The 18,888-nt window shown below is 35.2% G+C and overlaps 1 protein-coding gene across 1 annotated transcript in view; it reads right to left on the bottom strand.

Moving 5' to 3' along the window:
* Window positions 1-512: 512 nt before the first annotated feature.
* PBK (PDZ binding kinase) overlaps window positions 513-18,888 on the bottom strand; it is a 30,210-nt gene continuing 11,834 nt past the window's right edge. Inside the window, exons 4-8 of the mRNA XM_059926223.1 lie at window positions 15,693-15,835; window positions 14,843-15,012; window positions 12,354-12,483; window positions 1,572-1,748; window positions 513-933 (exon numbers count right to left, since the gene is read on the bottom strand). Of these exons, the coding sequence (XP_059782206.1) occupies window positions 734-933; window positions 1,572-1,748; window positions 12,354-12,483; window positions 14,843-15,012; window positions 15,693-15,835 (820 nt within the window). The 3' untranslated portion in view covers window positions 513-733. The remainder of the gene's footprint in view (window positions 934-1,571; window positions 1,749-12,353; window positions 12,484-14,842; window positions 15,013-15,692; window positions 15,836-18,888) is intronic.

The raw sequence follows: 18,888 nt of genomic DNA, 5'->3' as shown, positions 1-18,888 counted from the left end.
ACTCTATATTGTTCTATTAGAGTTTTATTATTTTTACACCAATACTGTGATATGCTTAAGTACAGACTAGTAAATAAAAAAAATTTTAAAGATATCAGTACAGAAAATACATTTAATAAATTAAAGCAAAACCCAAAGATATGGCTGGAGCCAAGAGAGCAAGAAAAGCCTCAACCAAAAATGTTTAGAAATATCCAAGGAGCTACTCTTTTGAGCCATATCCCAGGTCTCTGGTCTCAGTGACCTTATTTAATAAGCACATCAGCCAAGAAAGGCCAGCAAAAGGTTTAATGTTTTAAAAGATAAGCAAATGTAGACCTATTTTGTAATACACAAAGTGCTAATTTCAATAGATCCATTAAAATAGAGAATATCTGAGAAAGATCATTAAGAAAAGTAACAGTCACTCAATCCAAATTAATGTTAGAGTTTACAGCAATTTATTTTAAATCTGTATAAACAAGTTCAAATACTTGAGTAGCTAGTTTCTTAAACTTTATAGAAAACCTACAATCTCAAATGCTTATTAGCATAAGCATACACGAAATACCTTTATAATAGAAATAGTCGTTCAAATGTTAAAAAGGTGCTATCTACGGTCCTAAAATGGCCACTTCTGAAAAGTCTAATAATTATGGGCCATCATAATAACTATATAAATGTATTATGGTAAACAGAACAGCTATACACACAAGCTACACTTGAAGCTCCGGCAGTCATGAGCATGAGGTGATCACAGGACATCCATTTCCAAAGCGTCAACGACGTGCGCAGCAGAAGGGCGATCTTTCGGGTCTTCATGAGTGCACACAGAGAAGAGCTCGATTGCTGTCTGGTACGACGCGTCCAGTTCTTCCATGTTAACAGGAGGCCTCGTTCCCAAGGCTGCATAGTACGCTTCATCATCAAAGTCACTTTCATCAAAAGTTCTATCTGCTCGTGAAGGAGTTGGAGATTGAAACAAAATCACTTTAAATCATGGAAAAGCTTAGCGACTGCTCAAATTCACTCTCCTGAAATAAGAATTCATCATCCAATGTGCTTTTCATTGTACACAGGCAGTCTCTTCAATTGACCTGCCATGGTGTAGATTAGCTACTGTCAGGGAATTTTTTTTTTTTTTTTGGCCGCACACGTGGCATGTGGGGTCTTAGTTCCCCGACCAGGAATCTAACCTGCGCCCCCTGCAGTGGAAGCGCGGAGTCTTAACCACTGGACCACCAGGGAGGTCCCTGTCAAGGATTTAAAGGTTATTGACCCCAACCCTCTTACTGTTGTAACTTTCCAATCATTTTCTCAGGCAAGGGGAGTTTTTAAGGTAGCTTTTCGCTCCTCTGGATTTTCTCAATTTACCTCCCTATTCTCATTTACTCTACATCTCATTTGTATGAGATTAAACCAGGATGGTACCAAATTAATCATCAGTATTAATATAACCTACATCTTGTGCCACTAAATCAAACTAATAGCTCTTTTAAATTTTAACTTAATAGAGAAAATATAATTTTATAAGCTATTCTTTAGTTCAAACTGAAGAGATTGGGATTTATGTTAAAAATATGCAGTTATACCTTCATCATCATCATCATCTGGAAGACTAATGTGTGGAATAGATAAAGTCATCATTTCCCACAGAGTAAGGCCAAAGGCAAATATGTCTGCCTTGTCAGTAATAATACCATTCTCCTCCAGAGCCTCCTTAGGTTTCCAGGGCTCAGTGCCAATATAACAGGCCTCAGGGTCAGTCACTGAAACAAGTAAAATACAGGCAAGATGGTCATAAGGGCAAGCACCAGAAACCACTAAGAAAGGCAAACAACCCAAAGAACAACGAGCAAGTTAGTTAACAGGTTTTTAAAGGTTAATAAATATAGCCAGTAAACATGAAAAATACACTTAGCCTTGTAAAAAGAGTCTTTCCCTCTCAGATTGCTAAATATTCAAAAAGCTAGTCAGTTGGCAAGGGTGTAGAGAAACAGCAATTCTCTTAGAAAGGGGTAGGAACATAGATTGTGGATGTCTGGAGTACAGACTCTGGAGCCAGATTGCCTTGCCCGGGTTCAAAGACATGTGCAAGCTGTGTGACCTTGAGCAGATCACAATCTCTGTGCCTCAGTTTCTTTATTTTTCAAACTATGCTGTCTTTCAGCTGAGAGAATTACCACTTCTTTGCTTTTATGATTGCTAAATCAGGGAAAAGGGAGAGTGGAATCACATAGTGGCTCTTAAAGCTTCTCTGCCCAGGAATGACATAGGTCCACTCACATTTCCATTTAAATGTTAAGAGTCAACTTGTCAGTTTCAATGAAAAGGCCAACTAGAATTTTGATTGGGATTGGACTGAATCTCTAGATCAGTTTGGGAAGAATTAACATCTAAACAGTATTGTGTCTGTCAATCCACAATCATGATCTCTCCATTTACTTAACATCTTATTTAATTCTCTCAGTGAAGCTTTATGGTGTTCAATAAAGAGGTATTGGACTTTTTGCTAAATTTATTCTTGAATATTTTATGCTTTTTGGTATAGCAGTCTCCCCTTATACCTGGGGGATACATTCTAAGATCCCCAGTGGATGCCGGAAAACTATGGATAGTACCGAACCATATCTATACTATTTTTTTTCCTATACCTACACACCTATGATAAAGTTTAATTCATAAATTAGGCACTACAAGAGATTAACAACAACATAATAAAATACAACAATTATAACAATAAACTGTCATAAAAGTTATGTGAATGTGGTCTCTCCTTCTGTCTCAAAATTATCTTATTGTACAAATTTGATGCCTTTTTCTTCTTAACTATGCACTTATCACACACTATGGCCATAACTTTTGCAGTCTGAGGCGTAACAGCAAAACTAGGATAAACTTCTTTTTCCTTCTTCACAATTACATGGACAGAAGATTCGTCCTTACTGTAGATCTCAGCAACCTCGGCATATGATTTTTTTTCTTTCTTTATTAAGTGGAGAACTGTCACCTTTTCACTTGAAAGAAGCGCTTTATGGCCTCTCTTCGGCGCATCTGAATTCCCAGCATCACTACTCTCTCACTTTGGGGCCATTATTAAGTAAAACAAGGTTCACTTGAACTCGAGCACTGCCACACTGGCAACAGTCATCTGATAACCGAGATGGCTACAGAGTGACTAACGGGCAGGATATGCCGGACAAAGGGATGATTCACTTCCCAGGTGGGATGGCAGGATTTCATCATGTTACTCAGAACAGCGAGCAATTTAAAACCTATGAATTATTTATTTCTGGAATTTTCTATTTAATATTTTCGAACTGCAGGTAACTGAAACTGGAAAGCAAACCTGTGGATACTGGAGGACAGCTCTATTTGTAAATAGAAATCTTAAATTTTTCTTTTTTTCATTATTTATTTTGAATATATAGAAGTATAATATAGCTAACTTCATTTATTGGTTGTAGTAGTTATTCTGTAGATTCCTTGAGTTTTTCTACCTAAACAAAATATGAACAATTTCATTTCCTCCTCAATCTTGATGGCTTTTACTTTTTTCTTGCCTTATTTTAACGGTAGGACTATAAGACAGTGTTTAACCCTGGTGAGAGCAGGCACATAAGCCTTGTTCTGTAAGTACGATGCTGCCCGTAGGTTTTTCTGTTAGGTACCCTTTCTGAGGCTAAGTTCCCTTCTATGTCTACTTAGCAATTTTTATCATGAACGGAAGTTGGATTTTGTTAAATGCTTTTTCTGCTTCAATTGAGATGTTTTCAAATCTCAAAACAGTTTTCAAATTTGTTAATATGGTGGCTAGCATAAACTTCTGAATATTAAAATAACTTTTCTTTCCTGGGATAAACTCTTGTTGGTCAGATGTACTATCCTTTTTATATACTGTTAGATTCAATTTGCTAATATTTTGTAAAGGATTTTTGCACCTATGTTTGTGAGTCGGTGATTTTCTTTTTTCATGAGTATTTGTCAGGTTTTGATATCAGAGTTATGCTGGCCTCAGAACAAATTGGTCAGTGGTCCCTACTCCTCTATTTTCTGAAAAATTTATGTAAAATCGGTGTCATTTCTTCCTTGAATGTTTGACAGAAATCAGCAGTGAAAACATCTGGGTGTTGGGCTTTCTCTGGGGGAATGTTTAATAGATATAGGGCTACTTGGACTTCCTATTACTTCCTATACCAATTTTGGTAAATTGTATTTCTCAAGGAAATTGTTCTCTTTATTTAAGTTGTCAAATTTGTTAGCATAAAGTTGTCTGTAATGGCCTATTAATCTTTAAATGTGTGCAGGATCTGTAGTGATAACCTTTCTTTCATTCCTGATGTTGGAGATTTGTGTTTTTTCTTGATCAATCCAGCTAAGGATCTGTCAATTTTATTATCTTTCAGAGAACCAGCTTTTGGCTTTATTAATATTTTCTTGTGTTTATTTTTTATTTCATTGATTTCTGCTCATATATTTATTATTTCTTTCCTTTGACTTACTTTGGACCTGTTTTGCTCTTCTTTTTCTAGCTTAAGATGGAACATAAATTATTCATTCAGATCCCTTCTTTTTTCTACTATAATCACGTACACAGCTACAAATTTCCCTCTAAGCCCTGCTTTAGCTATATCTCACACATTTTGATATGTACTGCTTTCCTTTTTATTCAATTCAAAATATTTTCTAATTTCCCTTGTCATTTTCTTTGACACACGTTATTTGAATTTCCAAATACTTGGGGTTTTTCTAGACATCTTATTGTTACTGGTTTCTAACTTAATTCCATTGTAGTCAACAAAGATACTCTATAATTTCTTCCATAATTTTATACATGTTCCTTTTCATATTTAAAAATTTTTACTTCTGCTATGACTAGGATAAACTCAAACACTTACAAACAGAACATTCACTTCAGAGTATACTGTACTAAAAATGGAATTTTTCAGTACTTGATTGCTATAATCTCCATTTCCTCACAAATAAGGTTAGAGTGAAAACAAACTGAATTAATATAACTCACTTTCATACAGGAAGTAGGAAAAAAACACAGGAAGCCTGTTTAATGAAAGAAGCTTCTCTTCAGAACTAAAGGAAGGTCTGCCTTGAGGGTCTCAAGAAATTTACAAAGAAAGGGGAGGAAGAAGGAAACTAACATTTAGAGAACTAAAGGGGCAGACCAAGAAGGAAGACATAAAGATACAGAAGTCAGGAAATTGAAGATTCCAGTCAACAAGCACTCATTCATTCATTCAGCATTTTGAGGAAATCTGCCTAAGAAGTAAGCGGGCTCTATCTGAAGATGAAGTGAAAACAATGATGCCAGACTAGAACAGTACCCAGCATTGGGTGGCCAGAACAAAATATGTGACAGCCTTTTTACTTAACCCAGCTTTAGGAGATAAAGTTTGGAAGGCAGTCATGTCCAGTATAAGCTGCTTGAAGTTTTCCCCCGTATCACCTCACATCTAAGAGGCCCTAATGGAATGCATGACCGGGTAAAGAGTCTACAGACATGGTCCCCATGGGCGGTGACTCTGTGGCAATAAGGAAGGATTCATACCCCATTCTAAACAGGTCAAATTCCTACAGGGATCCGCCATGCTGAAGAGTAGCTTTCTAGAAGTCTGGGTCTAATATATCAGTTCCAATTGGAGACTCTAGCCAACCACAAGTGTACTTCCTATATGTCCACTTACTACATTTCTCCAAGTCTGTGCTTAGACTTTAAACATAATAGAAGTGGTTCCCCCACATATGTTACTAATTAAGTTTACTTCTCTGTGAAGATGAATTTTTCTGACAAAAGTTTGATGAGATCATAAGTCAATGGTTCAGTCATTCCTTCTTGTCAACACAGAAACAACTTAAATATTTTATTGCCCTTTACTGCTTTCAAAGAGTTTAAGCGGACATTACCTTTTTCAGTTCTCATGGACACAAATTGAAAACTGATGAAACTGGAGGTTCTACTCATCCTTCAACTCTCAGCTTAAACATTAATTATTTAGGGAGGCCTTTCTCAACATCTAGGCTGAGTTAAGTGTCACTGTCATGTTTACAAAATTCCTTACATCATAACGGTCATTATACTTTAGTATTAGTTATTCAAGAACTGCTTTCCATCTAGATTATGAGCCCTAAAAGGGCAAGGACTGTGTCTATCCTTTTTTCCTCTACATTTATAGTTCCTAGCACAATGCCTGACTGTACTTAGTATTAAAAATATTTGCTAAATAAATAATCATCCTGGAATTTACCACTGTTAAGATTTGGGCTTTTTAACAAAACACCCTGTGTATATTATAGTTGTGAAATATGTGACTATGTTACCTACTAAAACACAAAACTTTAAAAAAATTTAGTATTTTTTAAACTTCTCTTAATGTGTATGTAAATACATATTTTAGGTGCTATTTTATCATCTGTTCATCTCACTTAACATATTTAGATATATTTCCATGTCAACAAATGTAAACCTATATAATTTTAATGGATATATGGTATTCTATTGTGTGGTGGTACAATAAATAACACCATCCCTTCCTTATTGATGGACATTCTTGCAAAATCTGTTCTGGTACAATGTGTACTTTTCTAACACAAATTAGCTCATACACAACTAGTAAAAAAGATTAATTATGTGATTTTTTTTCCCCAGTATGTTAATGTTATCTTTTAAGTGATTAGGAGTAAACTTCCTCACAAAGAAAAAGCCTTAGCCCGCAGAAACGCCTTCCCTCAGAGCACTGCTTTAAGAACTGCTGTGCTGACTATAACACTAAACTATCTGGTGAAGCTGAGAGTGCAGGTAAAAGAGCTGCCAAGACATTTCCCCCAAGCTTAAAAATACTTTTTTGTTATTATTATAATTTTTTATTGAGGTATAGTTGATGTACAATATTATATAAATTTCAGGTACACAACATAGTGATTCACAATATTTAAAGGTTATATTCCATTTATAGTTACTATAAAATATTGGCTATACTTCCTGTGTGTACAACATATCCTTGTAGCTTATTTATTTTATACACAGTAGTCTGTACCTCTTAATCCCCTACCCTTATCTTGCCTCTCCTCCCTTCCTTCTCACCACTGGTAACCACTAGTTTGTTCTCTATATCTGTGAGTCTGTTTCTTCTTTTGTGATATTCACTAGTTTATTGTTTAGATTCCACATGTAAGTGATATGATACTTTTTTATTGAAAAAGCCAGATCAAATTTTTAATTTTAATGAAAAGTATCTATTGAAAATAAACACCCTCATATTTACCTTCAAGGAAGCACAAACCCAGGGTTCGTGGCTACACAACACTGAATGATACTGGGTGCCAGTGAAGATCTAAGGTGTTAGTATTTTTACTAGGATTGTTACTGTTTTGGGTATTGCTTTGTTTTCAAGGTTGCATGGGTTTTGATTCTTCTGTTCCAACTCTATTTCTTCTATAAGCCTAGTTCTAGCTTTTGACTTTTCCAGAAATTAATATACCAGGTTATTGTAAAAAAATACCTGTACTGCCCAATTATTTCTTTGGAATGTGTTCTTGGAAATGAAATTACAGGATCGAAGGGCATAAACATTTTTAAGGGTTTTGTTTTTTAGAAAAATACGTATTTCCAACTGCCATCTGAAAAGGCTACACCACTGTGATAGTTACTAGTGCTGTACATCAAGCAGTTCTTCTCTCCACTTTCTACACACACAGAAGGACCACCTTCTCGACACACAGAAGGACCACACTTTCTGGCCTGTCATGGCTGGGTGAAGCCATTTGACTAGTTCTAATCAGTGACTTGTGAAAGAAGTGACCTGTGTCATTTCTAAGCTGGAGCATTTAATTGTTAGTGTAAGACTTTCTAGGGTGGCACTGTCCAACAGAACTTTCTGTGATGATAAAAATGTTCTGTATCTGCATCATCCAATATGGTAGCCACTAACCACACGTAGCTACTGAGTACTTGAAATGTGCCTAAAGTGGCTGAGAAAATGAATTTTTAAAAACTTTAAATATTAATTAATTTAAACAGCCATACATAGCTAGTGGCTACTGTAGTGGACACTGCAGCTCTAGAGTTTTTTTTTACCTTCCACACAATGATGGCAGTATTCCATATAGTGGATGTCCTAGCAGCTTAGGTCCTAATGTGAGAATGACATGGAACACAGCCCTAATGGACATGTAGCTTGAATAATAAGCCTTGGTTTAAGGCACTGAGGTTTTTGAGGGTCTATGTTGCCACAGCAAAACTTATCTTAACCTGAATGATACACCAATTGCAACTTCCATGTAGTGTATGAGAGTATATTAATCTATACTGTTGCTCATACTAACATACAGAAATTTTTCAAAGAATTTTCAGTAGTCATGACTTTTTTTTAAAAAATGGTTTCTGGGGCTTCCCTGGTGGCGCAGTGGTTGAGAATCTGCCTGCCAATGCAGGGGACACGGGTTCGAGCCCTGGTCTGGGAAGATCCCACATGCCGCGGAGCAACTAGGCCCGTGAGCCACAACTACTGCGCCTGCGCGTCTGGAGCCTGTGCTCCGCAACAAGAGAGGCCGTGATGGTGAGAGGCCCGTGCACCGCGATGAAGAGTGGCCCCCGCTTGCCACAACTAGAGAAAGCCCTCGCACAGAAACGAAGACCCAACACAGTCATAAATAAATAAATAAACAAACAAACAAACAAATAAATAAATAAAGACCGTGAATTTCAAAAAAAAATTATTAAAAAAAAAATGGTTTCTACCTCTGGTGTCCTTCTTAAGCCCAACGTTAAGGAAATATTTACCAACAATTTTTTTCTGCTACTTTTTTTTTTTTATCTTTGATCTACAGGGATTAGAGTGTGAGGATAGAAAACAACTTTCTCTAAAATGACCAGACACCATCATTTACTGACTCAACTACCTCTTTCTCACTAATACAAAAATGTCACCTTTATCATGTAACAAATTTTATATATTTGGGAACTATCTCTTGACTCTCATGTTAAAATTTTCTGCCTAGTTTGGCATGAGTATCACGGCTTTAATTACTATAGCTTTATAATACTTCACATCTGGTCAGGAAAATTCCTACTCAACACTCTTTCACAGAATTTTCCTGGCTGTGTTTGAACATGTATCCTCAAGGATAAACTTTACATCTCTTTGAAATGTTCTAAAATAACATAGATCATATTGGGATATTATAGAATTTATAGATTTTCTCATTCATTAATTTCTCCGTTCTTTTAGGGCTTCATTTTTTTTTCTGATTTCAGTTGAATACTCAATTTCATAAAGGTTAAATAATGAAAATGTTTTCCTTTGAGTATTTTGACCATATAAAATAGGTTTTGATTCGTTCTTACATTCTCATTATTTTCTAAATAGCGTGTAACTGGAATTTCACTTCTTTTGGCCAAGAACTATATACAATTATATTAAATTCCTGAATTTTTGTTTCCAACTGTACTACCAATTTCTATATTTATAGCACTGAGGATAATGAATGTTAACCTTTAGTCTAGTTCTACTTTTTGTAATCTGAGATTTTCTTTTGTAACCTAACTAGTATATGGTCAATTTTGATAAATATTCTAATGCATAGAGATTGAACGTATTATTTACTCAGATCTTCTACATCTTAGTTTTGTCTATTAGATCTATTAAGGATTGAGAAAATTATGTTAAAAAATCTTATTTTTATTCTTTTTGACAATTTCTCCTTTTATTTGCTGAAGTTTCAACCTTGTACCAGTTATTTAGCCTAAGGGTTCATGCCAGTTCTGTCTTTATTAATGATTACAGACATCATTATAAAGTCAATCTATTTATCTTGGCTTTTTCCTTCAATTCAACTTGTAGACTTTAACTAGAAATTAAGATGTACATAAGTTCGAAACAGTATCATTAGCCTTCCCTCTACCTTATATTTATATAAAGAGGTAAATTTAAATATTACTTATTAAATAATATGTTGAAAGCAGAGGCTTTCTCTTTAAGGCTTTTGCCTTTTTGTTTTTGTTTCTCATCAAGAACATATCTTAAATTCCCTACAGTCTCTTCAGCAAGTGGTACTGGGGAAGCTGTACAGCTGCACCTTGTCACACCCGCTCACCATTCACAAAAATAAACTCAAAATGGCTTAAAGACTTAAACATAAGACAAGACACCATAAAACTCCTAAAAGAGATCATAGGCAAGACATTCTATGACATAAATCGTAGCAATGTTTTCTTAGGTCAGTCTCCCAAGGCAACAGAAATAAAAACAAAAATAAATGGGACCTAATCAAATGTACAAGCTTTTGTACAGCAAAGGAAACCATAAACAAAACAAAAAGACAACCTACAGAATGGGAGAAAATATTTGCAAATGATGTGAATGACAAGGGATTCCAAAATATACAAACAGCTCATACAACTCAACAACAATAAAACAAACAACTCAATAGAAAAATGGGCAGAGGACCTAAATAGACATTACTCCAAAGAAGAAATACAGATGGCCAATAGGTACATGAAAAGATGCTCAACATTGGTAATTATTAGAGAAGTGCAAATCAAAACTGCAATGAGGTACCACCTCACGCTGGTCAGAATGGCCATCATTAAAAAGTGTACAAATAAATGCTGGAGAGGGTGTGGAGAAAATGGAATCCTCCTACACTGTTGGTGGGAATGTAAGTTGGTGCAGCCACTGTGGAAAACAGTATGGTGGTTCCTCAGGAAACTAAAAATAGAATTACCATTAAGATCCAGCAATCCCACTTCTGGGCATATATCCAGACAAAACTATAATTCAAAAAGATACATGCACCCCTATGTTCAGAGCAGCACTATTCACAATAGCCAAGACATGGAAACAACCTAAATGTCCATCAACAGATGAATGGAAAAAGAAGATGTGGTACATATATACAGTGGAATACTACTCAGCCATGAAAAAGAATGAAATAATGTCATTTGCAGCAACATGGATGCAACTAGAGATTATCATACTAAGTAAGTCAGAAAGAGAAAGACAAATACCATATGATATCACTTATATGTGGAATCTAAAATGAGACAAATGAACCTATCTATGAAACAGAATCACGGACATAGAGAACAGACTGGTGGTTGCCAAGGGGGAGGGGCTTGGGGGAGGGATGGAGTGGGAGGTTGGGGTTAGCAGATGTAAGCTTTTATATAGAGGATGGATAAACAACAAGGTCCTGCTGTATAGCACAGGGAACTATATTCAATATCCTCTGATAAACCATAATGGAAAACAATATTCAAAGAAGGTATTTAAAAAAAAAGAAAGAAAGAACATATCTTAAATTCCCTGAGAAGATAATGGTCAGTATTCACAATAAAGAGAGAAGAATGAGGTGCGGTGGGCCAAGGGGCAAAAAGCAGAAGACAGGCATTAATTAGCACCCTTCTTTCCTACTCCCACTCCAGTTTCTTCTAGCAGTTTCCCAAATCTTGTCACTATGCTGATGCTAAATGAATTCCTTTACAAAACCTTATAAAAATTTTGTTTTCTATTCCCAGATCTTTTACCACTTAAAAATCCTAATCCAGGTTAGAAATAGTTCCCCACATTTCTTCAATTAAAATATATACTAATGAGAAACCAATAATTTATATTGTGTGTGTGGCAAGAAAGGGGGCTAGAGGCTGAGTAGAAGAGAGACATAAAAGAAGGGATTTTTTTTTACTGTACGCTTTTTATTCATAGTTTTTGATTTTTGAAGAATGTGAACTTATTACCTTTTTAAATATGTAAAAATTAGAAATTTAAATACTGTATAAAAGCAATTTTAAAAATTAGAATTCTTGGGACTTCCCTGGTGGCGCAGTGGTTAGGAATCCGCCTGCCAACACAGGGGACATGGGTTCAAACCCTGCTCCGGGAAGATCCCACATGCCGCAGAGCAACTGAGCCCCTGTGCCACAACTACTGAAGCCCCCGCGCCTAGAGCCTGTGCTCCGCAACAAGAGAAGCCATCGCAATGAGAAGCCTGCACACAGCAACGAAGAGTAGCCCCTGCTCGCCACAACTAGAGAAAGCCCACATGCAGCAACAAAGACCGAACGCAGCCAAAATAAAATAGATAGCTAGTGGGAAGCAGCCGCATAGCACAGGGAGATCAGCTCGGTGCTTTGTGACCACCTAGAGGGGTGAGATAGGGAGGGTGGGTTGGTGGGAGGGAGGGAGATGCAAGAGGGAAGAGATATGGGAACATATGTATATGTATAAATTATTCACTTTGTTATAAAGCAGAAACTAACACACCATTGTAAAGCAATTATACTCCAATAAAGATGTTTAAAAAAAATAATAAATAAATAAATAAATAAATTTATTTTTAAAAAAAATTAGAATTCTACTTACCGGTCATATTTTCATCCAATGGTAGAGAGACTCCTACATCACAAATTTTAATTGTTTCAAAATCACCTTTAATAACAACATTTGAAGACTTTATATCTCCATGAAGCAGTTTCTTGTCTTGGTGCAAATACTAAAATAGTGGAAAATTTAACACATCTGAGCAAAAAATACAAACTAATTAAAAAAATATAACTCTCAAACAAAAATAACAACTTGAATGCCCTTCCTAACCTACAGGCTTATATCTGTCCATCATTTCAAATTATTCGAAGCTAGAGAAGGGACCATCCCAAGCTATCTTGGTCTGCTATACTGACCAGAAATCTGAAAGATTCTTTGGAAACTGATGTCTATTTATAGATAAGCTAACTTTTAATTTTCAAACCCACCTCACATACTTTTACATCAAAAATGCTACTGCAGATTTCAAAATATACTACAATTTTACTTGAGGCTAGTAATTTTTAGAAATAATTTTGTAATCTTCACAATGACACAGGGTTTCCTCAAATTGTTGAGATAATGCTACAAATAATTCACAAGCAGAAGATGAAGGAGTAATGTAATCTAAGACTATATTTTGTTTTACACATTAACTCTTTCTTAGAATTGACAAGTGATGATATTCATCCATAATCAAAAACGTCCTGCAAAACTGTTATTTTTTCATTCATCAGCATTTGGGCATCTACTGTGAGCTGGGCCTGAAAATGATGCAGAAACAATTCTTGGTATTTAACTTGGAACACTTACTGTGCTGAATTTAAATGTTGCTGACCATAAATTGAATATGCTCAAATATATTTATAATGTAATTTATTAATTCCATTATGCACATTTAAAATAATTATTTATTAAATAATTCAAATTATTAATTTAGTTCATCCTACCTATTTAAAATCAGTTTTTCTATACACATATTAAAATATATATTTAGAAATACTGCCTTTTTCCAGTTTCACATTTCATGAAACAACTTTATTTGAATTCTTAACATACAACTCTGACATCAGTATCATTACATAATCTGTTTTTTGAGTCACCCAACAATTTTCTGGAGCCATAATTACTTAAGTTATTTAGGATACAGAATTCTTTTTATCTCTTACTTATTTCTTACAGTATGTCTACTCAAAGGCACAATAATTTGTTTGCATAACATTGAGAGCACTTTTTTCACTTGACCTATAGATGTATATTCACCATGTCCAAAACTTAGTATCCCACAAAAAAATCTTTGAAAGGCTTGTTTATAGCAACAGAGGGTTAGAGTACACCCCCAGGAATAATGACTAAATTTGTTTTAAATATATTAGTCCATTTAACTAAATCTAACACGCAATCTCTATAAGCAAGACTTCCTGACTTGGGTTATTTAAGGCTATGTGAAGGTGTGAAGGCCTCTAACAATATTTTGCTGATCAAAATAAATAAACAGTGCACTCTTCAATGTGAAAGATTCTATAAAGACTTTAACTTAAAGCAACTCCCTCTTTGGGAAAAACATTCCACCTTGTAATTAGGTATATTAATATCTGTTCATCAACAGATGAATGGATAAAGAAGATGTGTACACACACACACACACACACACACACACACACACACAGTGGAATATTACTCAGCCATTAAAAAGAATGAAATAATGCCATTTGTAGCAACATGGATGGACCTAGAGATTATCATACTAGGTAAGTCAGAAAGAGAAAGACAAATACCATACAATTATCACTTATATGTGGAATCTAAAATATTACACAAATGAACTTATTTACAAAGCAGACACAGACTCACAAATATAGAGAGCAGACTTGTGGTTGCCAAGGGGCAGGCTGGGTAGGGGAGGGAAGGATTGGGAGTTTGGGATTAGCAGCTGCAAACTATTATATATAGGATGGATAAATAACAAGGTTCTACTGTATAGCACAGGGAACTATATTCAATATCCTATGATAAACCATAATGAAAAAGAATATGAAAAAGAATATATAAGTATAACTGAGTCACTTTGATGTACAGCAGAAATTAAACACAACATTTTAAATAATAAATAAAGTATTTCATTTCTTCAGGTCCCACAAAAGTCATTTAAAATATAATAGCATGGGATTCCCCTGGTCGTCCAGTGGTGAAGAATCCGCCTTACAATGCAGGGGACGCAGGTTCAATCCCTGGTCAGGGAACTAAGATCTCACATGCTGCAGGGAAACTAGGTCAGCACGCCACAACTACTGAGCTCACGCCTCAACTAGAGAGCCTGCGTGCCACAACCTACAGAGCCCACGTGCCCTGGAGCCCACATGCCACAACTAGAGAAGAGAAAACCCGCATGCCACAACTAGAGAGAAGGCCACCCGCTGCAATGAAAGATCCCACATGCCTCAACAAAGATTTCGTGTGCCACAACTAAGACCCGACGCAGCCAAAATTAAATAAATAGATAATAAATAAATCTTAAAAAAAATATATAGATATAATAGCATAGTTACCTTTAACCCTCTTGCCATATTCAAAGCAACTTTTAAAATTATGGCTGCTGGAAAAGGATCTCGGCTATCTCTATTTCGTTCTTCTATTAAGTCATTCAGAGACTTTTCACCTCCGTATTCCATAGCAAGACAGAGACTACCATCGCTAGCTTTAGTGAAAGCACGGTAACCTTAAAGAAAACACGACATTTTCTTACTGGAATAGGGAAGAACAACAGTATTTAAGTTTTTTACAGTAATGTGACCGAATACAGATCCGGATTAACACTGTCAAATATAAAATGAAATAGCTATTATTTACAAAACTCATTCAGTAGATCTAATTTAAAATGCCTTCAGTGTTTGCCAGTAGTATCGCAAATTGAGGTATTTTTTAATACTCAATGCCTTCCTAAATATAATGGTTTCACCAGCCCTACTTACATTAAAAATGAAAATAAGGAAATTATGTAAATGAATATCATATTACATTCCTGAATTCTCCATAGTAGCAGCACCATAAATGACTATATGTACTCCCATGAAGTTTTAAATATATACTTAAGCATCTAAAAATACATACTAATTTTTTTTTTTTTGGCCAAGCCGCGCGGCTTGCAGGATTTTAGTTCCCCGACCAGGGATTGAACCGGTGCCCCCTGCAGTGGAAGCACAGGGTCCTAACCACTGGATCACCAGGGAATTCCCACTAATTTTTATTTTAGAATGTTCACATTAATTTGATTCTTGCCAAACTCCATCACTACCCTCTTCATTTTTATTAGTGAAACCAGTTAAGATATTATATAAACCATTTCTGGATAAACAGAATACTATACCAGATACTGTTACCAAATAAATCTAAACTTACCTATAATGTTTGGATGATTAAGGCTTTTCAAAATCTTAGCTTCATCAGTTAGTCTCTTTTGATACACACTCTGATAATCATCATTACATCTAGGATTAATCTTTTTCACAGCCCAAGGAGAATGAGACAAACCTCTTGGAGATCTTAAAAAATAATTAATCAAAAATGTACAGAAAGATTATATAATACTTTCAAATGACTAATAAGAACTTCCAAATTTTGAAAAGGACTTAATAATAATTTGTTGTTTTTTTTAAAAAAAATAGTTAAAATATTTTAGACTATCAACACTTCTGTTATACATCCTCTTTAATTGGGTACTTATATCTGATAAATTTATTGATTACGAGAGAAGTCTGATATCTATTACTGGAAGGGAAGGGTTAAAAAGAGAAAACTAAAAGGAAAAAGATGAAATGTTATAAATTTTAAACTTCAAAATTACTATAGTATTTTCTAATTTTTTCATTCAAGCATGTCAAACTACCAACTACTCAAAAAGCATTTAACTATATGTACTAAATATGAGTTACAGAATGTTAAAGTAATAAACACTAATGTCTAAAAAACAATCTAAAGAAGATATACATTTGGCTCATATATAACCGTGCAAAGAATAACAGACTGTTCTTCACCAACAAATATTGTGCCTCTAACAGACTTAGCAGTTCATCTTATATACCTCTCACCATATACATGTGTTTAGGGAGATAATAATAAACATAAAAATAAGAAAAAAATGTAAATTTCTATTTTCTAGGCAGATTCAGCTGTTTTAAGAATATTTAAGGTATAAATGTTTTGAGGCCTAAATAAACAAACAGGTAAAACGAAGTCAGGGAAAGGTTTGTTCACCTGGTAAGGTAGGCGTTTATGAGTATGGCAAATTACAAAGGACAAAGTGTATGCAGCATATGGGCACAATAGCTAGTCAAAGAGTCAAAAGTTAAAGATTAAAAGTTCAACCATAAGAAGGTAAAACAATAGATTGAACCAAGAGCCCATTTAGCTCTGTACTACCTCATGAGCACAGCTCTATGATTGCAGGACCTCTGTTTAGAATCAAAAAACGTGTATTCAAAGGATCACTAGATTTCTTAATTCATATATATCTATCATGCATAAGTTTATCTAAATTATTCTTAAACCTCCAGTTTTAGATAACAATAGCATTTCGGGATACCTCTTCCATCTCATTTTAATATGAAAAATATATTTTTCAAGTTTCAAGGGGTACCCCATAGCTCTCAATTATTTAGAATTCAGTGAGCAAGTCCATCTTCACCTTTTCCATAACATATCCTAACCTACAGAATGACAAGAAAGTATTTACAAAATCTGAATACAAATTCGCCAAGTTAAAAGTTGGTTCACTAAAATACTAATAAAACAAGCAAATTTCTGTTGAGACTGCACAAGGAAAACAACAAAAGGAGACACAAATAATATTGCAAACAAAAATGGGGACATATTCAGCAGAGATTTAAAAATATATAAGTGAATAAATACTAAAACTTTTAAGGCCAATATATTTAAAAGACAAAATGGACAAATTTGTTTAAAAAAATCTAAGAAAACTGATAAAAGAAGAAATGTAATCAAGAGTTTAAAATTTTCCCTCAAGAAACACAAAACCTAGATAATTTTATAGGTGAGTTTACTAAATTTTAAAGGAACACATTATTCAATCCCATACAAACTGTTCCAGGGAATAGAATGAAAAGGGACTATGAGTCGAATATAACCTTAATAAAAAAATCAAACAGGGACAAGGAAAATCACAAGGAAAAAGGAAAGGAAAAGGAAAAATCACAAGCTAATTTCACTTGTATCAGAGATGCAAATATTCTAAACAAATACTAAAATGAATCCATCCATTTATTAAAAGATAATAATACATCACAACTATGTTGGGTTTTATCTAGCAATGCAAATTTGACAGTAAAAAATGTAGACTTCTGAATTAAAATGATAGCCTGAACATAAACATATAATTTTGATCCCTCTCAGGCACCTCTAAAATAAAAACAAAAGAATATTTTAAGACATACACCGACTGACAATGGATGGAAATAATGAAGAGGAGACAACAGCAACAAAGTCTCAGAAGCCTGAAAAGCAGTTGAAAGTTACTGACTTAACAGGCCCAATGAACTTCTTGAAAGTTGTTTTAAAAGCAGGTGCATTCCTAGATATGATCCTCGATTCTGTATCAGCAGGCAGTTGCCCATCCTCTATCCCCCAGCTTCTGAAGATGGAAGACTGGCTTTGAAAGGGGAAAAAGCAGAGGGTCTTTAGCCTAAGGTTGACTGACATAGTTGAGAATCTGTGAACCATACAGGAACAGAGTAATTCACGACCACATGCACCCTAAATGCTCAGTGAGTTTTCACACGTGTATATACCTGTGTTATCAACATCCAGATCAAGATATACAACATGTCTAGCATCCCCACAAGACTAAGGATGCCATCTTAAAAAGGAAAATTTTCAGATAATTAGTTAAAAACAAGATAGACAAAAATGAAAAACTCAATGGAAGTATCAGAAGATGAAGTTGGGGAAATCTCCCAGAAAATAGAACAAAAAGAGAAAGAGAAAATAGAAAAACAGACGAAAAAAATAAATAAAATAAAGGTAGATCAGAGATCAGTCCAGTAAATCCAACATCCAAATAATAGGAGTTCCAAGACAGAGAACAGAAAAACAGGGGTGATGGGACTTCCCTGGTGGTGCAGTGGTTAAGAATCCGCCTGCCGGTGCAGGGGATGCAGGTTCGAGCCCTGGTCTGGGAAGACCCCACATGCTGTGGAGCAACTGATCCCGTGGCCACAACTACTGAGCCTGCACTTTAGAGCCTGTGAGCCACAACTACTGAGCCTGCGCACCACATACTGAGCCCACATGCCACAACTACTGAAGCCCGCAAGCCTAGAGCCCATGCTCCACAACGAGAAGCCACCGCAATGAGAGGCCCGCGCACCGCAACGAAGAGTAGCCCCCGCTCGCCGCAACTAGAGAAAGCCTGCACGCAGCAAAGAAGACCCAATGCAGCCATTAATTAATTAATTAAAAAAAAAAGAAAAACGGGTAAAATGATCAGCAAAGTAATTTAAAAAAATAATTTCTCAAAAATTTAAGAACAGGAATTTTCAGTTTCCAAGAGGCCCACACCCATGCATGTCATTGTGAAATT

Source organism: Balaenoptera ricei, chromosome 6, assembly GCF_028023285.1.
Source record: "Balaenoptera ricei isolate mBalRic1 chromosome 6, mBalRic1.hap2, whole genome shotgun sequence".
Lineage (NCBI taxonomy): Eukaryota > Metazoa > Chordata > Mammalia > Artiodactyla > Balaenopteridae > Balaenoptera > Balaenoptera ricei.
The sequence above is the reverse complement of the archived record's forward strand: the minus strand, read 5'-3'. Positions and strand labels throughout refer to the sequence as shown.